At 42.4% G+C, this 25,709-nt stretch overlaps 1 protein-coding gene across 1 annotated transcript; it reads left to right on the top strand.

Annotated features, from left to right (window-relative positions):
• The first annotated feature begins 6,123 nt into the window (after nt 1-6,123).
• On the top strand, nt 6,124-22,165 carry PDGFB (platelet derived growth factor subunit B). Its single transcript, XM_040407297.1, has 7 exons — nt 6,124-6,584; nt 9,318-9,414; nt 17,993-18,085; nt 18,348-18,541; nt 19,540-19,687; nt 19,783-19,946; nt 20,499-22,165. The coding sequence occupies exons 1-6, from the start codon at nt 6,528-6,530 to the stop codon at nt 19,914-19,916; spliced, it is 723 nt and encodes a 240-aa protein (XP_040263231.1). The 5' UTR covers nt 6,124-6,527; the 3' UTR covers nt 19,917-19,946; nt 20,499-22,165.
• The last annotated feature ends 3,544 nt before the right edge of the window (nt 22,166-25,709 follow it).

Raw genomic sequence — 25,709 nt, 5'->3', positions numbered from 1 at the left:
TCCAGTTGTGGAGGCTTCGGCAGGTAAGGCTACTTTCACACTAGCGTTTGGAGCGGGTCCGTCTGATGTTTCATCAGACGGATCCGCTCCTATAATGCAGACGTTTGTATCCGTTCAGAACGGATCCGTCTGCATTATAACTTAGAAAAATTTCTAAGTGTGAAAGTAGCCTGAGCGGATCCGTCCAGACTTTACATTGAAAGTCAATGGGGGACGGATCCGCTTGAAGATTGAGCCATATGGTGTCATCTTCAAGCGGATCCGTCCCCATTGACTTCCATTATAAGTCTGGACGGATCCGCTCGCCTCTGCACGGCCAGGCGGACACCCGAACGCTGCAAGCAGCGTTCAAGTGTCCGCTCACTGAGCGGAGCGGAGGCTGAACGCTGGCAGGCGGATGCATTCTCAGTGGAACCGCCTCCACTGAGAATGCATCAGGGCTGGACGGCTGCGTTCGGTGCTGCTTGTGAGCCCCTTCAAACGGAGCTCACAAGCGGACACCTGAACGCAGGTGTGAAAGTAGCCTAAGTGATTTGTCTTGTTGTTCTCATCTGCCGATCCTCTAGCTGTGTATGGGCCATTTGAGACTCCTGTTCATCCATGTCTGGGAAGAACAGGTCGTCTCTCCCCTGCTCCTATGTGAGGGATTATCAGGGCGACTCAGGGCCATAGGCATCCTGGTATGAGCTGTCCTACCATCCAGGTCCGCTCATACGGTGAGGATTAGGGATGCAATAGGAGGTGACCTGATTCCGGCGTCCTGGCCTAGCTGCTTCCCCCTTATCCCTTTACATTGTACAGTGGGGGGTTTTCCCCACTCCCCACCGTGACAATTACACTTGTTTAGGCATTCAGGCATATTTATTTATGTACATTACGCAAATACAATATCTATACACCATTTTTTTGTCATTCACAAACCCAGCACTCATGCTGGAAACTGCTCGGATCCCTGTTGTATCCCATAATAGTCATTGGAGCCCAGCAGTGAATGGCAGGATCCAGCTAGGCTGGATCCTGTAAACTCAGTTAAAAGCAGATGTGAAACTAGACTTAAAGGCGTATCCCAGAATGACAACTTTTTACCTGCCCACAGGATACGTGATGAGTGTTTAAATGGTGGGACCCCCACCAAACATGAGAACAGAGATTTAATTTTCCCCATTTGAATGGAGCAGTACTTCCGAATGCACACTACCACTCCATTCAAACACCACAAGATACAGCGCTATCTCTCATCATCTCCTCCATTCCCTTGGTCCTATTTTGTTTAATATTACAGTTAAAACTAAATGATATGTAAAGTATATAAAGAAATTGTGTGCCCCAGTTGCTCAGTCATGTCCCCATCCTCCTCCTTACTATCTGGGACTGGCTGCAAGACAACTGGCTGTATCAAGAGCTATCTAGCTGTGCCCTGTTTTATTAGGATAGAAAGATCATTAAACGGGTTGTCCAACCCTTTATAAGTGATGACCTGCTTTTGGGATAGGTCAGCACTATCTGGATGGTGATTTATGCTGGGTTCACACCAGAGCGTACTGAATGTATGTGCGATTGTACTGGCGTTTCCAATCGCGCATACAGAGACAAGCGAACGCCCAGTGTCGCGCGTTCCCGGAAGTCTATGTACGGGAACGCGCGACACTACGCCCTAAAAAAGCTCCTGAACTTCTTGGGGCGTCGGGCATTTCACAGCGCGATCGTACGCGCTGTAAAACGCCCAGGTGAAAACCCTGCCGGAAGGGAAAAAGTTATGGGGGTTAGAATATGACAATGACAAGAAAAACATATTTCTTTCAAAGGTTTTTATATTTATATAACTTTTATATTAAAACACAAGAAAAACTACACAAGTGTAGTATCGCCGTAATCATACTGACCCAGATAATGAAGAGCACAAGTTAGTTTTACCACATAGTGAACAGAAAAATAAATAAATTATGGCTCAGGTAAAGCAGGGATTGAAAAAACGAAAACGCTAAAATGGAAAATTGCTGTATCAAGAAGGGTTTAATGCACCATATATCCAAACATATTTCACTTGGATGAGATTAGTTTTCCTAAGGGCTCATGCACACGGCCGTTGCCCAGTTGTACCCGTATTGTGGCCTGCAAACATCGGGTCCGGAATATGTGGGCACTGGCCGTGTGCACTTCGCAATACGTCCCGTCGGTGCGGAACAGAAGCAAGGCACCCCACGGAAGCTGTAGGCGGCATCTGTGCGCGGCAGCACGGAACGGCCGAACAACAGCTGTGTGAATGAGACCTAAGTAACATAATTCTGATTGTAGTAAATACACTGCTCAAAAAAATAAAGGGAACACTTAAACAACACAATGTAACTCCAAGTCAATCACACTTCTGTGAAATCAAACTGTCCACTTAGGAAGCAACACTGAGTGACAATCAATTTCACATGCTGTTGTGCAAATGGGATAGAAAACAGGTGGAAATTATAGGCAATTAGCAAGACACCCCCAATAAAGGAGTGGTTCTGCAGGTGGTGACCACAGACCACTTCTCAGTTCCTATGCTTCCTGGCCGATGTTTTGGTTTGCTGTGTCTGTCAGCGTAGTGTCCAGAGCATGGAGGCGCTACCAGGAGACAGGCCAGTACATCAGGAGACGTGGAGGAGGCCGTAGGAGGGCAACAACCCAGCAGCAGGACCGCTACCTCTGCCTTTGTGCAAGGAGGAACAGGAGGAGCACTGCAGAGCCCTGCAAAATGACCTCCAGCAGGCCACAAATGTGCATGTGTCTGCTCAAACGGTCAGAAACAGACTCCATGAGGGTGATATGAGGGCCTGACATCTACAGGTGGGGGTTGTGCTTACAGCCCAACACCGTGCAGGACGTTTGGCATTTACCAGAGAACACCAAGATTGGCAAATTCGCCACTGGTGCCCTGTGCTCTTCACAGATGAAAGCAGGTTCACACTGAGCACATGTGACAGACGTGACAGAGTCTGGAGACGCCGTGGAGAACATTCTGCTGCCTGCAACATCCTCCAGCATGACCGGTTTGGCATTGGGTCAGTAATGGTGTGGGGTGGCATTTCTTTGGAGGGCCGCACAGCCCTCCATGTGCTCGCCAGAGGTAGCCTGACTGCCATTAGGTACCGAGATGAGATCCTCAGACCCCTTGTGAGACCATATGCTGGTGCGGTTGGTCCTGGGTTCCTCCTAATGCAAGACAATGCTAGACCTCATGTGGCTGGAGTGTGTCAGCAGTTCCTGCAAGACGAAGGCATTGATGCTATGGACTGGCCCGCCCGTTCCCCAGACCTGAATCCAATTGAGCACATCTGGGACATCATGTCTCGCTCTATCCACCAACGTCACGTTGCACCACAGACTGTCCAGGAGTTGGCAGATGCTTTAGTCCAGGTCTGGGAGGAGATCCCTCAGGAGACCGTCCGCCACCTCATCAGGAGCATGCACAGGCGTTGTAGGGAGGTCATACAGGCACATGGAGGCCACACACACTACTGAGCCTCATTTTGACTTGTTTTAAGGACATTACATCAAAGTTGGATCAGCCTGTAGTGTGTTTTTCCACTTTAATTTTGAGTGTGACTTCAAATCCAGACCTCCATGGGTTGAAAAATTTGATTTCCATTTTTAAATTTTTGTGTGATTTTGTTGTCAGCACATTCAACTATGTAAAGAACAAAGTATTTCGGAAGAATATTTAATTAATTCAGATCTAGGATGTGTTTTTTTTTGTGTTCCCTTTATTTTTTTGAGCAGTGTATATTACATTTAAAATAGTAGTAAACAAATTCACGAGAAGAGAGTCTGACCACAAGGACTCTCATGGGGCTCATATTCCAATGAAAATAGTAGATTGTATGATTACTGGGAAGTTTTATGTCTATAGGGCCTGCTGTTGAATCCTGAGCCGAGGGCTTTCTTGGTTGTACGGTAGCTGACCACAGCTATAGAATGACAACATTTACAACATCATAAACTCTTCTTCTTGAAAATGATGACTTTTTAAGGTTTCTATCAATAGATAGACTGGAGTACAGACAACTGTGTCTATATATAGTTAGCTAATGATATCACCCTCTATATAGAGATGCAGGCCATCTAGTTACAGACATGTAGCAATGTGTAGATGTTATAAGAGATACGGCTCCTGCATTCCAGGCCGCTATGCTCTATTAGGATGGAGTTGGTATTATATACAGTATTATATGACTACTACTTCTACATACATTTCAATACATTTAAAGCCGATCTGTCTTCAGATTATGCTGGTGTATCTGCATAGACAGCAACCTGACAATCACTGCTGCCATAGACTGGGGGAGTACTATGTGTCCCATGTTTTCTTTTAATATTTTTTATAAGCCAAATAGTACAATATTTTTTTGCGCCATTTTTGCTAATCGTAGAGTGCAGCTGTCTCAGCACCATGCTGCTGCTACATAGTCTGATGACAGGTCTGCTTTATTTACTAATGCTAAGACCAGTCTATATATCACATGGGGCTTGTAATCTAATGTCCTTATAGTGCACACACACGTACACACATTCTTAGGTCAGTTTCATAGAAAGCCAGTTAATTGAGGCTACGTTAATATATGCTCTGTTAACTCTGATAGGCTGTACTGGCAGAGGAACAGGCTGACAGAGTTCTCCGAATCTGGCAAGACCGGATACTGCCGCGCACTGCCCGATCCCTATTGACTATAATGGGATCTGACAGGGATCCAGTTGCTTTCCAGTATAAATGCATACAGGACTTTTTGCGCAGCCGAAAGCCAGCATTTATGCAGTACAGTGGCTGGATCGGATCTCATTAGTCAATGGGGACTTGCGGTACATGGCAGTATCCAGATGTGCCGGATACAGTGAACTCCAGCAGTCTGTTTCTCTACAGGCTACTGGAGTTAGGCTACTTTCACACCGGCGGCACTATGATCTGACCGCCTGATCTGGCAGACAATGCTGGACACAAACTACAGCATGCAGCTATTTCTGTGTGGCCGATTCTCTGCATTTTTGCCGGAATGCGGCCAAATCTCTGCCGGAGCCCATTATACATAATGGGGCTGGTGGGCATTCTGGTTGCATCGAGCAGTGCCTCATCCAGAGAATTCCGTCAGGCTGTTCTCTGACGGAAAAGCTTTCCGGAGTTTACACAGCTGGTGTGAAAGTAGCCTTACAGCACATATGTGAACATAGCCTAATCAATATGCTTTTAGGAACATGAAAGAAGAAGTAACTAAAGTGTAGATAGGGTTTCCTGCACCCATGGCAATGATTCAGTCTGCTGTACTATAAATACCCTGATGAAGACAGAGCTGCTTCTTGGAGCCCCAACCTCGCCCTGGCCACCACTCCCGGAAGATGCCCCGATGTACATATAAGCGAGCTCTGAGAAAACAAAAAGGGGAAGCTTTATCAAAACTGGTGTAAATGAAAGGTTGAATCTGATTGGTTGCTATGGGCAACTAAGCCAGTTCTACGTTACACCAGTTTGATAAATCTCCCCCAAAGAATGTTGTTTCCCTGGTAAAGTTTAAACTCTGGACCATAATCCAGGAAGGTAACATATGCTCAGCCACGGCGCCGTCCTGCTTCTCCACACTGCTACACAACGTCACTAGGTATGACAGAAAAGGCAAGATCCAACCTTTCAACCATACCATTAGTGGGTCTAAAGTGGTCCATTGAGGTAAAGATGCTTCCCCAATGTGAGATGCATTTGATATGCTTTGTGATAAGGGACAATCATGAATAGATACATCTCATGATATGAATGAATGATTTTTAATTGTTAGCATCATCAGAAATATGGCATCTTTGCATTGCCACAATTGCCAATGATACTATAAAGATATAACAGTTGGTAACAGCCATGCAGTTTTTGGGGTTTCTGAATGTCGCCTGCACACATCAGAGTGATGCACATGTCCTGGGTGGAGGACAGCTGCTTTGCAATGTGCTGCAGCTCTGTGTACAAGACACAAACGTGTCAGCAACAGATGAAGGATTCGGAAATGATTTCTCCTTATCATCGCAGTACGTGTTGTGTCTGCACCGTTAAAAGGTGTTCCCTTCTCCGTCCTACTGCTAGAGACATGGCTCCCATGCTACACACCTTTCCATGCAGCCCCCTCCCTCAGCCCTTCCCCTCTCAGTGCACGCCTCTACACTGGGATAGCTAAAGAAAACTGCACACTTAGAATCTGAGTCAGTGGCTTTGGGTCAGCATCTGCTCTGGAAGGAAACCCTAGACTCAGGCTCCTACATGACAGTCCGTGTCACCCTGCAGGAATACTGATGCCACCTATCACCTTTCACATCTTCTTTCTCCACTTCTACATACAACCTTAGACTTCTACCTTCAATCACAGCACCCAACCCTGCAAGCTTTGGAATAAGGAGACCTTTTTTTTTTCGGGGAGGGGTATCCCCTACTGGAAGGGTGCCTGCCCCCCTGCTATTCACTGTCTGAGAAGAACTGACAGCTGCTATATACATGTTCCACATATTCTCCCTTGGACTACAGGATGAATCTTGGGGGTCTGCTAATGTCTATTTGGCTTCTGCATGCGGTTCGTGCTGAGGTAAGAGCGTCCGAATCCATTCTCAGAATATTTCAATTCATTCTGTCATCAAATAGAGATGTGCGGATATTCAGTTCTTCCTTGGATGGTTCTCCAGGAGGCAGTTTAGCCCAATTTGCTCTTAATCTTAGCACAGGGCAATTCATTCTGAATATTTCACATTCTTTTCCTCATTGATTCTTAAAGAAGCATATCAGTGGGATTCCCAGCAAATCTTAATCCTCAAGAAGTGATTAGCCACAGATTAGCAGTCATCACTTTCTTACTTCAGTTCTATTAGCTTCTGTGTATTCCTAATCATAAGAGACATTGGATCAAATCCAAGAAATGTTCATAGACTGAGATTTTCCACATCTAAGCAACATCTTTCCTTTACCTGAGGACGACGGAGATTGCGCGATAAGAGGGGAAGGGTTGGATGACCTGCAGAGTCCCCCAGCACCTGCCAGCAGTGCCTGTGTGTATGCGGAAGTGGCTGCCTGGTACACACTGTATGTGCAGCCTCAGGGAGAGTGAGGAGGGCAGGCTACATTACACCATGCACACATGCCTGCCAGCCAGGGAGAGGGAGGAATACAGATGCACCAGAGGAGACAGGGAAACATACATTAGGTATGCAGGTGCCATCTGCTAAAGATGATGTATGCGGAATAGATGGAGTTTCTCAATGCAGCAGAGCTTGTCTGCGTTCAGATCACAACGTGCTGCTGCTTAGCTGCGGTTTTTCACAGAACTGCAGATAATGGTACTGAGTTATTTTCACTCAACGACATGTCACAGGCATATGACCCACCTCAGCCATTCATCAGAATCTCCAAATATGGAGCCTGGATAAAGTATTCTAATGCTCCAAACCGTTTCACTTGGTGCCATAGATCTAACAATTAATCTGTCCTTGTTTCTGACACCAAGATGTTTAACCACTTGTACGGAAATAAGAAAATCACTACATTTTATAAGCAAATAAAAATAATCTGTGTTCCGTTTGGGAATCTGGCTTGATACTAGGGTTGCACACCATGCACCCCACCATGTACTTGTGTACTTCAGGATGACTAAATATACATATATATATGTGTGTTCTGACACCAAACAGTAGACCAGACTTGCTAGAAATGAGAGGTCTTCTCCAGGCAGGAGCTGCCAGAATCAAAACATAGGGCAGTAATGATGTATGTTCTTTGGATGACTTCCAGTACAGGTGGATTATGTCAGGCTGTCTGGACCTCCTGTCCGCTCAAACGTTCCTCCATGTTTCTTTGAATATTTGAAGATATATTTTGTTCAGATTAATAAATGGTGACATTTTTATCCTGGACAGACACATACATACTCATACATACATGTAATAGGTAGATCAATATGTCTATGCAATGAATCCAGTTATTCTTTTCAGGTTCTCCTTCTCATACTATCTTAGCAGCATAGCCCAGAGCGGTACTTTATCTAAAGCAAACAGGTCACTTTGGTCAGGCCCTCTCCACTCTTGCAATGTTTCAGTCTCAGTCCACTCCTATTTGCAAGGGTTCTTGAAGCTTCTCACATTCCCCGTTCAGCCCTCTCACCTCTCTCCACCAGGGCACTACATTTCTTTGAAGAACAATAGCTGGCATCTCTCCCTACAGTCCTACTATTTCTTTCCTAGAAGGGTTGCCTGCCAACATTTTCTGTCCTGGCTTGTTCTGTATCTGGGTTGGGGTTTTCTCTTTCTGAAAACTAAGCATGTGAGCACCTGGAGACTGGTCTTGATAAAATGTGACACTTGGTTATGCATTGCAACCATAAAGACTGTGACCCTCAAATGTGCTGATATTAGGGAGAATAAAAGTTTCATTTGATTAAAAAAGTTTTTGCTTTACCCAGTTGTTTCCATGGAGTCAGGACTGTGCAATGCTTCACGAATCTTCAAATCTCCATGGCATATGGCATATTTAGCCGAACAAAATCTGGTATGAAGTGACCAATCCCCACATTCACAGATCTCATGTTACATCATAATAATACTTAAATAACAGTTATCCTCTATGAATGTGTGCGGGTATTCAACGCTTCACGCGGCTGTTTTATAGTTTTAATTTTTTGACTTGAGACGTTTATATTAGTTGCCTCTGTGGCCATTTAAAGCATACTGTATATGATGACATTGCTGGCAATCATTACCTTGTCTTCAGTGATATAATGCTCCATGCCTTGTTATAGTGCACCATATTCATACACTTACAAGCACCTGGAAAGCCTCACTTGACATGTTGACAGGTGCAATGCTGATGTATTCATTTTGTGAACAAAGTAGTTCAAAGTGATGGGGAGATATGGCAAGAAGACTAGAAATGTATATCCAGCACAAGAAGGAATAACAGGAACATGTCTTTACACAGGGTCCACAGCTATTTCTGTCAGGCATTGTCCCTCAGCATCCATCAAATGCTGTATGGAGTGAAATACGTAACAGAACATCTGTTCCAGGGAAACCACTGTGAACCATTAGAGGTTATAATGGGCACAACCACCCCGGGAATGTAATAATATATATTGGTACATCTTTAGATGTTGGGTAAAGCTCAGGCACTGAAATACTCTAAAAACAGAAACACATGAACGATCATAATGTGAATATGTGAGCCCATCAATGTGTGATATTCTAATTCTAGAATATGAGGTCATCCAGCTCCATCCCTGTCACACATTGAATACTATGTGACTGTGTAATAATTGAGTTCTATATTTTAACAGGGTGACCCCATTCCAAGTGAGATGTACGAGAAGATCACAGGAGGATCTATCAAGTCTATAGAAGACATAAGAAGGTTGCTGCAGATAGAATCCGTAGGTAAATCTCTACAGAGTTGTGTTTGATGTTGTCCCTGACGTTATGTATGCACAATTTACCAATGATAAATGCCATTTTACATAGTTACATAATGACCAGCAGAGCATTTTCTCTACAAATACCTGTGTTATTTGCAACTAGTAACAACGGGGCCCCATAACAACGTGTGAAATGGGGCCCTACACCATGACCAGATTCAGAGGCAAGTTTAAAGCATAATTATTTTGGTACATAGTGATGTTACAGTAGTAGTATGATGTACACAGTGATGTCAGAATAGTAGGGATTATGTGCACAGTCATGTCACAGTATAGGAATAATGCACACAGTGATGTCACAGTACAAGGAAAATGCACACAGTGATGTCACATTAGTGGGATTATGTGCCCAGTGATGTCACATTAGTGGGATTATGTGCCCAGTGATGTGACATTAGTGGGATTATGTGCCCAGTGATGTCACAGTACAGAGATAATGCACAAAGTTGTCTCACATTAGTAGGATAATGTGCACAGGGATAAAGAACACAGTAAAGTCACAGTACGGGGACAATAATCAAAAAAGGGCCACATTAAATTTTCTGTTGTCCATAGTCGTCACAAACTGCATGGGCCCCCTTACTTGTTGGGGCCCCATAGCAGCTACTATGTTTCCTACCCTGGTACTAAACAGGTATACTTGGCATTTGACCAATATTCTAATAGAATTGATATGTTGCATTAGTTCAATGGGGGAGATACATCAATGTTACTCCATCTGGAAAATGTTTTGATTTGCACCAGAATTTGTGGCGCATAAAGAGTGGTGTAACATTCTGATAATACAAAGCCCTATGGCACATTGTGTCACATCTTCCCTTCACCACTTTCTGAAACGGCATCAAATATTTTGGCACATTTAACAATACAAATCAGGAATTTGCCGAAACTAAAAATGGTGCAGAACAGGCACAATATTCTGGTGCAGTATGAACCTATCTTTATATATTTGTCCCAATCTTGGTAAACATCTACATGCTGACATATGCACTGATCAGTACGTGGTGCTCCGTACCTGACGCAATGTAGATGTTACTGGCGACATCCCAGAGGAACCCTGGGCATTATTCTTTGAATTTTCCATAGCGGGCTGCTAATGTTGACATTAACCATAATTCAGTCATGTTCTGTACATACTGTGTGTTATTCGCTTTTATACAGCAAGTCGGTGCATGAATATGTCTAGGAACTAGGTGCCTACAATTATTTGCAAGTTACAATATGCAGTTTCAAACATACAGGAATGTACCGGCCTAAGTTATAATGCAGATATGTTTGGGGAATAGTTTTCACCTTAGTGTGGGGGTTAATGACCATAGCACATAGAGCTGGCCTGAGTGTGCATGAAGTCATGCCAGGAGAACAGTGTTTGCAGTACATCACAGTTTGCTATGCTGTACTGCGACCTCCCTCCTTGCTATTGTCTCTTTGCGCACGTCAGACCCCTGCACTCCGCTATCTGTGTCTGGACACAACTTCCCCTCTTTGTCTGATGTGCCAATCTCAAACTCTGGCTTGTGCTTGAAAAGAATTCCTTGCACTCCCTCCCCCTCGCGCTACCCGCCCTCTCGCTCCCAGACTTCGGCCAGCTGCTACAGCTGTATGTGCTATTAATACCCACCAAGCACATCAACCTTCAACCTGGCAGTGCCAGTGAGAATCTGGCATGAAGTTATGAGCCCTGGCAAACAGTAGAGTATGAGGACATATCAATTAGGTGTGGGTACCTTTTATATTTTTCCATTTTCTCTAAAAGCCCATTTACACTGGACAGTTGCCCACAATTGAGGTAAATTGTTGCAACGGCAATACTTCTATAAGGGGTGTAGTAAGGTTGGGTGCTGGTTCGAGGTGGCCTTAGAAATAGGGCTTATACAATGAGTGAAGAAAATCCTACTTACTCAGCATAGGACTGAGGTTCCTTGGGCTCACCAGAGGAAATTACTCCCTAGACCCAACACCCTAATCATCAATAATGTCTAATAGATTTTGAATCACAGAAAAAGACCCTAGTGGCAAGTGATTGGCTGCAAAGGAAGTCAAATGGGTTTTTCCCCTGGACTTTTGGGGCTCACTATGGTATCAGGGCCTGGGCCCACCAGAGGATCCTCTGGTTCTCTGGTGGACCAGTCCGGCTCTTTACCTACTGCTTTACTTCTGTTCATATGCCATGACACCTTGTCACAAATGTGGTCTCATTATCATTTACTTCATGGATAGATACTAATGCTTACATGGATTTTAAAGGGAATCTGTCACCTGGTTTGACCATATTAAGCTCTCACCATTGCCATGTTTAATAAAATACCTTCTCTCCTGCAGTGGTTTTCTTTCTTATATTCATGCTTTCATTTTGCTAAAAAAGTGATTTTTGTATTATGCAAATGAACCCTGAAGGTTCCCAGAGGGGCGTTATTCTTCACCCTCTGAGCCCAGTAACGCCCCCCTGCAGTGCCTAGACCGCCTTAATTTAGAGCCCAAGCACGCCTCCTCGTTATGCAGTATCGTCCCACAGCCTATTTTATTGGCACCGCCCCCTCTGCTACGTCAACTAATTCATTTAAGCCATGCACCTGGAATCTTCAATTCGTCCGTCTGAAATCTCGCGCAGGCGCAGTACCGCCTACTGCCTGCGCCTGTGAGATCCAACCGCTCCTGAGGGCAACAGCCTCAAATGTGTCACTGGGCATGCGCCGAGCCCAGTGACGTCTTCTTAGTGCCCTCAGGAGCGGTTGGATCGCACAGGCGCAGGTAGTAGGCGGTACTGCGCCTGCGCGAGATTTCCGACGGACGAATTGAAGATTCCAGGTGCGTGGCTTAAATTAATTAGTTGACGTAGCAGAGGGGGGCGGCGCCGTTAAAATAGGCTGTGGGACGATACTACATAGCGAGGAGGCGTGCTTGGGCTCTAAACTAAGGTGGTCTAGGCACAGCAGGGGGGCGTTACTGGGCTCAGAGGGTGAAGAATAACGCCCCTCTGGGCACCTTCAGGGTTCATTTGCATAATACAAAAATAGCTTTTTTAGCAAAATGAAAGCATGAAAAGAAGAAAGAAAACCACTGCAGGAGAGAAGGTATTTTATTAAACATGGCAATGGTGAGAGCTTAATATGGTCAAACCAGGTGACAGATTCCCTTTAACAAGTAGAATACATTTTTTTATTCTCTACCTCGCTATGCCTTGGCCCCGTTGGTTCTTCTAGTAGGCTTCGTTTCTGGTCCAACACCAGATCTTTTGAGCTCCAATAGAATCCCATCTGAAGTGAACTTTTTTGCTTGCCACTAGAATCTGTCTTTTTTTGGTTAAGGCTGACCATACACATTACACAGATGTAGTCAATTTTAGTCGGATTGGATAACAATCTAATATGGTTGCAGGCAGTACAACAGTCCACCGATGTCTGCAGTCATAAAGGTTTTCTTGTGCTAGAGAACCATAATCTGAGAATAACCTATCAGCCCCCGAAAATAACAACAGTAGGATAGAAAGCAATTTAAAATAGACATGCATATGCTCTGTATAGCCGTGGAGTGGTTATTAATTCCCTCTGGGGTACGTGGAAGCAGATGTTTTAAAAAATAAATAAATACATATATATATATATATATATATATATATATATATATATATATATACATATATATATACACACACCACGTAGTAAAACAAATGCACATTTGAGACAATAGCCTTACTAAATCAAGGGTCATTCAATATGTGTCATGCACTGTGTGAGCAGTAAGCCTAGGAACGGCCGGACCCCAGCGTCTCCTGGCCTATTCAGTGTTTGTCCTTGGTGTGTTCTCATACAGACAGGGTGTGGTAAGCAGCTGTTTTGGAAACATAGCTTTCTATTACCTAAAATTTAAATAATAGCCATTGTCTTGTCTTATTCCTTTCCCAGAAAGGGACTTTTCATAATAAAACAGTTCGTACAAAATACAAAGCTATTAATGGGCTTTTCAGACAAAAGTTACTAGTTACTTATTCATCTCTGTCAATTAGCTTTTTCTTTTTACCCCTTAGTTTTAAAAACCCACCGTCTACATATGCTGCTCTAACCACTGATTTGATGTACACCTTAATTTGTTTGGATTTTTTTTTAACCATAAAAGAAACGCACCACAATTAAAGAAAAACAAACTAAACCAAAAATTTAAATAAAAAAAATATGTCCTGCATTTCAAAGTTTCTATAGACTTGCAGCTAACACCTGGAGTTAGTTAATGTTTTTCCTCACAAAAAAATGCATGTAAAAAAGCTGTATAAGTTGAGCAAAAAAAGTCTAAAACTCCATAAAACACTATGGGGGTCCCATATCCGCAGAAGTCATGAAAAGGTGTTGGCCAATACATAACCTTGGTGCATCCAGCACCACTTCTAAATGTAAGCCAGCTTCCTAGCTGTCTTACATTTAGACCACGTTTTACGCCTAAAACAGGCATAGAAAATGATGCATGAGATGGGCCTGCCAGCCCTTCCTCTTCCCTACCACGCACACTTTTTTACACGTGGCGAGAGTGGGGAAAAGTTGCAGATTGCAGCGCAACTAATTGTTGCTCCGCAATCTGCGCCTGAATTAGTAACATAGTATAAAATATAGGCGTATTTCAGGTTGATAAATGACCCCTTATGTGCCAAGCCAGTCTTGATGGCCCCTGCACTGCTGAAGCAGGCATTTCATTTATGACGAGGCTTAGGCCTCATCATCAGGCCTCCTGCACACGACCGTTCCGTTTATTGCGGTCCGCAATTTGCGGAACGGGCGGCCCATTGTAGAAATGCCTATTCTTGTCCGCAAAATGGACAAGAAAAGGACATGCTATATTTTTTGGGCGGGGCCACGGAACGGAGCAATCTTTTGCAGCCCCATTGAAGTAAATGGGTCCGCACCCGAGCCGCAAAAAATGCGGCTCGGATGCGGACCACAAAAACGGTTGTGTGCATGAGGCCTAAATGAAAAGCATCCTCTGGCAGTCCGTGCGCCAGGCTAAAATCTACGGCAGCTTGTAACTGCCATAGATTTCAGTCATTATTTACGCTAGTTTCTAGCATGAATAATGATGAGTGTTGCGAGGCCAATGGCCGGAAACTGGAGAAGTGGGCATTAAAATGTTAGTTGTGACTAAAAAAGTTGAGACATTTAAAAAGTTGCAAAATCGGGTTTTGCTGTTTTTTTACTCTAGAAAACTGGTGTATGATAAATTACTAAAATATGTTGAATTCAGCCTTAATAACATGTATTAGCTAACTCACTAGATATATGGTATGTGGGCAGCATATGAAGTGATCGCATACCTGTCTCTATTGTTATTCTCTACAATAATGCTTGTATTGTGTTCAATGAAAAGTATTAGAATAGTTATAATAACCCAGGTTTTGATCTCTAGATTAATAAAAATGTCATTAAAAGCTCCAAAAGGAAATGATCTTGAGAAAGTGATAATCAGTGTCTCTTTTCAAACTCACTGGGGTTCTTTCTTACTAATGTTGTGACCCCAAGTGTCAGAGTGCCATTGTCCTGATCACTTGGTGTACGTCCGTGAGTCTTTATTCTGGGATCCCAGTTGTCAGTGTGTCTTTGTTCTTGGTCCATTAGTGGGAGTCAATGTGTCATTATTATGGGTCTTCAAGAGTCAGCATGCCTTTGTTTTTGGGCCAGTCCTCTCACTCATTTTGTCATTATTCTAGCACCCTAAGTGCCAGTCTATCATTGAACATAGACCCTAAATGTCAGTGTGCCATTGTCGTTGGACCCTAAATGTCACTGTGTCACGGCATGTCATTGTTCTGGGACCTTAAACGTCAGTGTGTCGTTTTTCTTTCATGAAGTCAAAAGGTTAGGATACCAGTATAATGTATTTTGTATGAAATAATGATGTGGTGCCTGGTGCCACCTATACACAAAAAAAAATATTAAAAAAATACAACACACAGATTACTTAGACATAATAATGATGTTCACACAATACTTTATATTATGTCTACTAAATGCACTTTAATATTTGGAGCACAGTAAATACCACATTGAAATAACACTTAGCTTGCCATAAACAACCCCCCCAGGCACTCCATCATAAGTCGTGCACTGTAGTCGGCCTATATAACAGGTGGCTTACATTTACATGCTGGTTGTTCCATGGAATCTCTCAGCAGGTTGTGTTTTCACTAGAGACGGGTTCTTTGTGGAAAACAGTGATATCATTCTATTCACTGTCCATCCCCTTGGAAATGCTTTCCTTTGTGAATGTTTCAATCAGTTTTACCTACATATTTGAGTGCGAAAAATAGCATGAGAGAGTTTTTCTTTATCGTCAACCAGGGGCCGCAATGCACGAACACCGTACGTGGGGCAGCCGCAGCGGATCGCAGACCCATTCACTTTAATGGGTCCGCGATCCAGCCGTGCCGCAAAAAAATAGTATATGTTCTATCTTTTTGCTTAACGGAAGTACAGGACGAAACCCGTAGTGCTTCCGTAGGGTTCCGTTCCGTGCTTACGTCTCGCACCATTCTGCATCTCCGGATTTGCGGACCTATTGAAATGAATGGCTCCGCATCCGTGATGCAGAATGGCCACGGAACGGCGCCCGTGTATTGCGGATCCGCAAATGCGGTCCGCAATAAGGCAATGGGAAGCACGCGTTCGTGTGCAGGAGGCCTAACTCTGCAGCTGTAGTTTAGACAGATTTTTCATACTGGTCAGTTATCGAGGTTTATGAGAGATGGCCATCTATTTATTCCCTAGTTAAAATCCAGGGGAATTTATATCTATATACAGTTCTTTGCTAAATATTGTGAAGAACCACATTTTTTGTTAGACCATGCCATAACAATTGGGTCCAGGCCACAGGATTTGTAGTCTCATACGAATATTATAAGACGGTGATTTGTTCAGTCATACAATGCAAATTTCATGTGATTTCTGAGTCACTCAAGTCAATATGACTGTTGTGTGATCATCATGTAAGACCTGTATTATGTCGTTTTTTTTTTTGTGAAAAATTATGTGAACAATAAAATGACTTTGTACAATAAATTTCCAGAAACTTCAATGTGAAAACTAAACCAAAGTGTCTACCATTAGAATCACATTTTGCTATCTGATATAATTGGGCACATTACCTAGCCCTTCTTTTTAGACAGTGCAAACTTAGGGTTTACATCTGCATTTGGTAACTCTGGCTGTCTGTTCTGGCAGAGGAGCAGACTACCGGAGTTACCATATCCGCCATATTCGGACACCACCGGGTACTGCCGGATCCCCATTCACTATAATGGGATCTGGCAGGTTTCTAGTATAAATGCTGGCTTTCTGCTGGAAAACTAGTGCTACATGCAGTACTGGCATTTTTGCCTATACCCGTCAGTTGCCCGCCAAATCCAATTATAGTGATTGGCGTTCTGGTGGAGCCCAATGAGGTCAGGCTATGCTCCTTTGCCAGAATAGACTACCAGGGTTACTAAACCTACCCTAAAGGTCCCTTTACACTACTGTGCAGGCAAATATTAGAAACAAACCATTGATCATTTCCTAATCGTGAGAGGAGACGATAGCTACATTCACCTCTACTCTATGGAGACGAGTGATCGCTACGACAATCACTTCTCTCCATATGGATTTATTGTTTCTGGACAGCAGATCACTCTTTACACAGGGCAATATACTGTCCAGGAAGGTTGATTTCGGTGTCCTAGGAATGCTCCTTCCCAAATATTGCCCCAATCATCAGCCAGCGTAAAGGGGTATTTAGATTAGACAGTCTTAAACTGAGACAGATTTATTACAGTGGCTGAGACAGGATGATAAATACCTTAAGGTATGGCAGTTTTTGATGCAGGTTTTGAGCTAAAGCTAGAACTAGATTAAAGGGGAATATGAAAATAAAGCAAGGACTTATGCTTCTCCTTCCTGCTGGATCTTCTTCCAATTTTGGTTCAAAAGGCTACAACAAAGCTGTGTGTGGCACCACCCTTAAGCCGCCCATACACATTCAAGGTATTCGGCCTACAGTTATCTTACCAAACTCCCTCTCAGCCTCCCCATACACATACACTTCTGGCTGCAGCTTATCTCACTTTAGAACAAAAGACTTGGGCGAAAATAGTCAGTTCACCTGACCCAATGTCTCCCCTAACTTCATCTGTCAGGGGAGAGTCGGGAGCTCCCCACACACATTAGAGTGTCGACTGAACCTGACAAAAGACTAATGTGTACCACCACCTTTAGACTGTCTGGTCTAGACTAATTTGGTTTACTGTCAATCATGATCGTGTGCCAAAATTTTGGCGTACATTGTGGATGCCCTTTTCCCAAACACCTTTGACACAAAGCTAATTCTCTTTGTCGACAAGTGAAAAAAGTGTCTAAAACGGTTACTAAATGTGGTGCAAAGCATGCAAGCTAGTTTTTTGATGCAATTTACACCAGAATTTTGACACTTTTTGATTAGTAAACTGTCCTTGACTACTTGATGTCATTGCATGGTAAATAACATTTCTGATATCATTTAAATTCAACTTATGTCTCTCTTGACAGATGATGAGGAGGATGCAAATGAGATCAACAGGAATGGAACAAGAAGCTTGCCTAGGGGCAATTCCAGCCACTCCCGGGTCATTCGCAGCTTAGGTAAGAAAGATTCCCTAGGCTAAAGCATTTCATAGTGAGCATGAGTGACGTCATGCATTCCGATTTTATGGATAGCCACTCGTTTCATAAGAATATCGACTGGTTCACAGCTCTGATGTTTTACAGGTTTTAGCAACTGAACATTACACATACATTTCACAACTCTGTACCAAACAGTTTTTGTGACCTCGTCTGTGGCTTTGAATATTGACATTTCTTCTTGGGATTGTGTGTAACTGACTTGCAGTTTTTTTTCTTTCAGCTGCAGAACAAGCTCAGCTTGCAGAGTGCAAAACAAGAACTGAGGTTTTTGAAATCTCCCGCAATTTGGTTGATCCAAGCAATGCTAACTTTATAGTTCATCCATCATGTGTGGAGGTCCAGAGGTGCTCTGGATGTTGCAACTCAAGAAACATGAAATGTGTGCCACTTCGCATACATATCCGACATGTCCAGGTAACTTTGTGGCAGCTGACTTTAGGTTATGTGTATGATTTTAATGTATATTTATATATGATCACATTTGGCACCAGTTGTTTTGCTAGTGATCCCCCCACCATTAGACAGCAGCCATGTTTGCTTTCATTTCAATAGCTGTTGGCTGGCAATATGGAAACTATGCACAGCCGCGATTCTCAGTCTCTTGGTCTATCTGAACATTGCTAAAAATCAACTCATTAATCAAGGCTCTGATTTTACTCTTTCAATTTGAACATCAAAGTATTTCATGTCGCAATGGTGAAAATATCTTTTACTCTGAAGTTGTAAGACTATGGACTGCTCAAGTATGGTTGGGAAAACTGTGAACTTTACTGGGGACAATTCTCTGTACATTGCAGACATGAACATATCGTAGGACTTATTACTGAACCATTACAGTACCTACAAAGTATCACTGGAAAAAATCACAAAATAAGCGCTATGTTATATTTGACACACTGCCAAACTTCCTGCTACCGTGGAGTGCTACACCGAGCTGATAAGTTGACGGACATTTTAGCTTTTATGTTTTTTAAGTTACTGCAAATGTCCAGTCAAAAGACCACAATGAAATAAATGCATTTGCATTTGTAGATGGATATTTGAGAAAAGCAATGAATTATCCACACCCACCCATGGTGCTGTTAATGTAGCTCCCCTGTTGGGGGTGCTTTCCAGGAAATCCATGTGTTGTGGAAATATTTAGTATTTTTTATGGAACATTCCTGGCTGGATGTTTGTGTGATGGAATATGAAGTTGGGCAATGGAAAGATCTACTACATACAGTGTGGTCATTCAGTGAGTCTCTCAGAGCATGGACTGTTTCAGCCTGTGTCCTTTAATAAATGACACAGAGTAATGGTGTATGGCACCTTGTGAATAAGTAGTGAACAGCTTAACCTTTTATAGTGAATTGACACTTACTAGTCTTCTGATCCCTGAACCTATATTAATGACTGCCCTGTTGATGCAGGTGAAGAAGTTTGTGTTTCACCGGGGTATGAAAAATATCATACATGTCCCGATTCCATTAGAAGACCATGTGGAGTGCAAGTGTGAGCCTGTGAATCCTATATCTACAAGAAGTCACCACACTGTCAATGAACACAGGATGGCTGCAGGTAATTATTGTCCCTTCTTTTTGTGTTTCTTACGTCCCTGATGCCTTCATCTTCATTCTCTCTAATCCTCTATTCTTACTGATGGTTTATCATAGGGGTACCTGTGACTACTCCACCTCCAACCACTATAACTCGTAAAGAGTCTCAACTACGACCGTTAAAACGAAAAAATAGAAAATTCAAGCACCTACCCAGTAAGAAGGAGCAGAGACATCTTCTGACCACGTAGTGACTTGGGAATGGTTCTGTTACTGAGCAGGTGAGATGCGATACTCCCCTCCTAATTATTAACACATTAATCTTAACAGTGTTGGGGGGGAGGGGTGAAAACAATTACTTGTAGCATTAAATACACTGGAATGGCATAAAATCCTTTAGATGTAACAATCATTTAAATCTTGACAATAATCAAACGGTTACAAGATTATCTTTAAATGTCTAAGCAGGTAGCCTTCAAGCATGTTTAATCCTATTGTATCTTTTTATGGAATTTCAGCTAATGATACTGTAGGACACAGATAATGTTCCATACTACTTGAAACTTGTTGGCTTCAACAGGTTTCCATCCTGTTACTTCACACATCTGGATGAAATCTCCAGCACTGAATGTTGAAGCCTAGTATTTGATAAGATGTTCTAATGTTAGGCCAACCACTTTCTCATTTTTTGCTCCATAATATAATGTGAGTTCTAAGGTTCAGTTGTTTTTCCCAATGTGTTTATGCCGTATTAGTAAATATACTAAGGCCTCTTTAACCCTTTGTCCAATGTGATATTTTCTAAAGATATATAATCCTTTTTTTTTTTTCAGGATACACAGCAAGATGAAATTTGGCCCCTATGGGGTCCATGGATTTCTGACTGGATGCTTCAAATGCCGCACTTGGTGCCGCTGGTGCTTTACAGAGAGAAACAAAACAGACTGTTTCCCATCTGTCCCGCTTCTCTCACTGCACATTGCTCCTAACAACAAAGATCAAGGAATGAGTTCATTTGACAGCAGAGAACTTACTGCCAAATTCTAAGTTAAAACCTCTGATTTCCAGGAGTAGCAGCAAGAGAACGGGGAACACAAAGCCACTCGAACTCACTGGATGTATTTTGTCACCTTATTTAATGTACTTTATGTTGTATTTTTATATATATAAATATATGCATATTTTTGTAAAAAATGGTTTCCTTTGCTCAGATTGCACGAGGCAGGACAGAGACTGAAAAATGGGACTGAATTCTTAGTGACCCTTATCGCCACAGCCCAGTATTTATGTATTTCTACCATGTTGCAACCACTGAGAAGGAAGAGGCCACATGTAGGTTATATTTCAGGTGTAATTCTGCTTTAAGCTAATGGAGTCACTCACCTATGGGCAACCTGATTTTACCAGCTCCAATATACAATGAAACAAGAGTTGTAGTTTGACATCCAATAGAGAGCTACAGGTTGTTTCATCATTAGATGGTGTTTTTTCCATAAATAATGGCAGAAAACTGTTAAATAGACCTGTCACCATGAAAACACTGTGCAATCTACAGGTAGTATGGTATAGAGCAAAGGGAGCTGAGACATTTGATATATAGAGGGTCATTTATTAAACTGAAATATGCCTAAATTTGGTGTATTTCAGGCGCAGGTGGTGGTGCAATGTTTAGTTGTGCCGCTATCTGTGACTTTTCCTTACTCATGCCAGGTCTAAAATTGTGGGCGGGGAAGGGGACAGGCCGGCAGGTCCATCTCATTCATCATTTTCTATGCCTGTTTTAGGCGTAGAAAATGGTCTAAATGTAAGACAGTTTGGAAGCTGTCTTACATTTAGAACTGGTGCTGGATGCGCCGAAGTTATAGAGAGGCCTGTGCCTCATAACTTAGGCGTATCCTCCACCAGCACAAGGGCTTTATTAAGATCGGCGTCTAAACCGCTGGTCTTAATAAATGTGCCCCTTAGTCTTGTCGCAAAATTTCTAATTGAAACATTAGAATCTCTGCTCTTTCTGAGCTCAGTAGCCAAGTTGCTGGTCTTATAAGTGACTGACACCCATTTATGTATACACATTTATAGAGGGAAATTTTCAATCACTGATAAGACTGCCCACTTGGCCACTGATCTCATTAATTTCAAGTTCTGCTGAATCGTGTCCCATAAATCTATATATTAATCTGCTCAGCTCCTCCTGCTCTATAACATACTTCCTGCATGGTGACAGGTTCCTTTTAACACGTGGATCCTTTTATTTGTCCTTCTTATTATTTTCCAGTATTTTTTAAATGACATATCCACCTCCTTCCCATTGCTCTGAATTCCTTTGTGTTCCTTTTTGCACACAGCTCTGCCTGTCAATAAAAATGAAAAATATTGATCTATTATGTAAAGTAATTTATATTCAATATTTAAATTGTACAAAGAAAACCCCAACCAAATTTCAATTTGTATTAAAAGGGATTACGTTTGTATTAAAAGAAAGACAAGAACATTTTTGAATCGGTTTTATTTATCTATTGAAATAGGACCCGATGCTGTTATTAGCAGCTAGCCATGGTTTATTCTATAGGTAAGGCCGCAGTCTGACCACACATAATCATACAATAAATATGCTAGGTCTCCTATGATGGGAATTTAACTAAAATTGCTGTCTTGCATTCATCAACATGAATACTAATTTGCTTGATGTTCATGGCTATACAAAAGTAGAGCTAGCCATCCAAGTGAAATTATGGTTGCAAAGGTATATGTTACATAGACCCATATGACCGTTGGCTGCAAGTCGGATTTTAATGGATACTTCTATCCACATGATCTACATTCTAAGACACATATGTGGAATCAACCCAAACATGATAGAAAGAAACAAGGGGTTACCAAAAAGTGGCAGGTTTATGTTTTCCAGGTAGTGAAAGTTGTACTGGTTAATCCTTTCCAAGTTGGTTAGGGTTGTGGTGATTAGCCTGAGTACACCATAGTATGGTTCTATGTTAAAACTATATAAATATTCATTCTTCGAATATGCTTATGTCTATGTAGGCTATCCAAAAATATTCACTACTTCTCTAGATACCAGCTCATTGGAAGTGTTTGATGGCAAACGAGAGCATTTAGTCTGTTGCGTGATCCTAAGAAAAATCTGGGCAATAGTTATATGTTGGAAGTAAATAATCTCTAAAGAAAAGTGTCATCTTCAAGGAAAAAAACTGAAGATGAGATTAGATAAAAAAAATAGTTTTTGAGAATATTGTTTCTTGCTCTGACAGTTCAAAAAAGCGAGCTGTGGTATTCTCAGCTCCTGTCAAGACTTAAGATTTAATGGGATCTAGCTCCAGTTCTGGAGGGTGATTTTGCAGAAAAGCATTTTGTGACCTAGGTGTGACATTAGTGACCTTTAACCTCTGGAACTTAACACATCCTTTGTGTTCCAGATCCTTGGTTGGGGCATTTCACATACTGATGTCTGAAAATGTCTGTGCTAATTTCATGGTATTAGCAATGAGAGTAGTTGTGAAAACGGCATATATTTTTTTCTAGAACTATTCAACAATTATTTTCTTGGGGTGAATTTTTGTGTTATAATAATAATAATAATAATAATAATAATAATTCCAAATTGCCCCACCTAATATAAAATAATTGATTGTACAAAGCTTCCAGTGATGCTATTCCAACATGTTTGACCCTTAGGAAAATTTCTGGCCACAGATATAGATGCAGAATTGATGGCAACCAACAGACCTTACCCAAATGTTTATTCAAGAAATCAGTGGGCTAGTTTATCATAATGAAGCCTGCTTATAATAACCTTGAAGACAGTATTTATAGATAATGGATTTCTTGCATAGACAAAGAACTTAGAAAAGAAGTATCATTTTGGGATAACCTCCACCTTCATTGAGCATTGTAGCTATAAAAATTGCAACTGGAATGTTTCTTCTCAAGAAATGTAACAGTATTTGTGTGTGCTACTAAAGCAGTTTTCTTTTACATAATGTGTGCTAAACATACTATGAGAGAGACCAAAAAGCACATTATAGTGCTCATTTTTCTGAAGTAAGAAATAAAATACTGTATATCCGAAGAAAGAATTACACCCTCTGATAACCACTGATAGAATACAGCAGCTGCAAAGGTAACCCCACTCCAGGAGGAAGGATCGAGTAGCTGCCGGAGGCGGCCATATCCTTAGGAAACTGAGAAGGGATTTTATAGATGGCAAAGAAGCTGGTCAGGCTGAAAGCAGCTGCTCCTGTAACACAGGAGCTTTGCCAAGAAATAGGGTGGGAGAACATCACCTACGCCACCTCCTGAAACTGTGGGGTCAGGACTCAGGACTGAGGTGAGCAGATAGAAGCTAGGTTTAACTCTTACACAGACTGAAAATGCTTCTACATTTTTTAGGAGAACACATTTTTAGTCCTTGAAATGTAATCTCAATCTGGACTATACAATTGTGCACAATGTTTTATTTTCCAACTGCAAAAATGTTAAATCAGGTCATTATCAAGTTATAGGTTTGGTAAATAATCATTAGTGCTTTAAATCCTAGAAAATCATACCATGAGGAAAAGCCGCCCTGTTACATCAGCTATGTTAGCCTCTGCCCTGTTCTGGCATGATACCCACTCTACTCACCATGCTGCTGCCTCCATGCTTCTGCCTTGTGCTCCAGCCTCTATCTCCTTAGAGAGCATGCATGCTCATCTCCGGCCTTAGAAAAGACAAGTGTGAGAGCTTCAAAATCTTTCCCCAGCCAGTCGCTGGGATCCCTGGGTATTTAAGGATCTGAAGGTTGCCTGAGCTTTAGGTTCCCATGTGACCAACAAAAGTCTTCTAATAGTCTTATGCTTTTGTGATTTACAGTTTATCCTGCGTTTGTTCCTGTCTGTGCTCCAGCTTGTACCTCTCCTGCTTGTCTGTTCCAGGATTTCTTGTATCCTGACAAGTATCCAGTCTGCCTGCCTCGTCCATATCTTTACTATCACCCTGCCTGTTGTTTATCCTGTGTCTCCCACCATTCACTCTTCAAGTGTGCTGCCTGAATCTCAGAAACTTGCATTTAAGTCTTAGAGACTGCTTAGACTATACCTGTGTTTTTCCTGCATTTTTGGTGCCTTTTCTGTATCCTGAGCTTCTGTTGCTTGCACCAGAGTCCCTGACCCTTGTTAGTCAGCTGCAAACTACACCAGGACTATCCCAGGAGATTTCAGTCCGGTTACTTTCTTGCAGCGAAGGCCAAATTCCTGTACAGGGGCTAAAGGGTGAATGCCAGGGGAGAGTTGGAATAATGTCCTTACGGTTTAGCCCAAAGCCAAATTGATTAGTTATCATAGTGGGTCAAATCTTCTGCAACTAGCCATACACAGAAATAAAAAATGAGGTGCATCTAATGTGTATAGGGGTCTCCTGATCACTGATGTTAGGTTGAAAGGGTTTGGCATGGCCTTATTGGCCCCTAAAACATGTAGACATGTAGGTATGTTGACCTAATATGTTTATGCTGGGGCCGTGAGGAATAGCCATTCAGCTAATGCTTATCTCCAGGGTATGATCACAAGCATACATATTGATTTGATTTGATATGTTTTCAGCCTCCATTACTTTTGCCAGTTAGATCATGTGACCCCCTATGAGAGTCACTGGATCCCTCAGCTACTGATGCATGGACAGGAAGTCAGATTCTCTATTCATTCCTATGGAAGCCTCGATGTCAGTATCATAGGAATGAACAGAGAAACTGACTTGATGTCCACACTTAAGACACTGTGGCAGCCAGTGAGTCTCATTCGGGGTGATATGAGTTAACTGCCAAAAGTAACGGAGGCTATAAAGACATCAATAAAATGATATATAAGGGGCATAGCCAGCAGCCAAGATGGCTGAACGTGTTTGAGCAGAGCTGAGCACTACAGGGTAAATCCTGATCATCACCTGCCATTACCAGCACAGCAGACCCCCTGGAGGTGCCCAAATACTGTAAAGAAGCTACCCCACATCAGACTCACCTTGCAGAGGTCCGGAGGGAGCGGCGCTAGCACCAG

This window comes from Bufo bufo, chromosome 9, assembly GCF_905171765.1.
Source record: "Bufo bufo chromosome 9, aBufBuf1.1, whole genome shotgun sequence".
Lineage (NCBI taxonomy): Eukaryota > Metazoa > Chordata > Amphibia > Anura > Bufonidae > Bufo > Bufo bufo.
The sequence above is the reverse complement of the archived record's forward strand: the minus strand, read 5'-3'. Positions and strand labels throughout refer to the sequence as shown.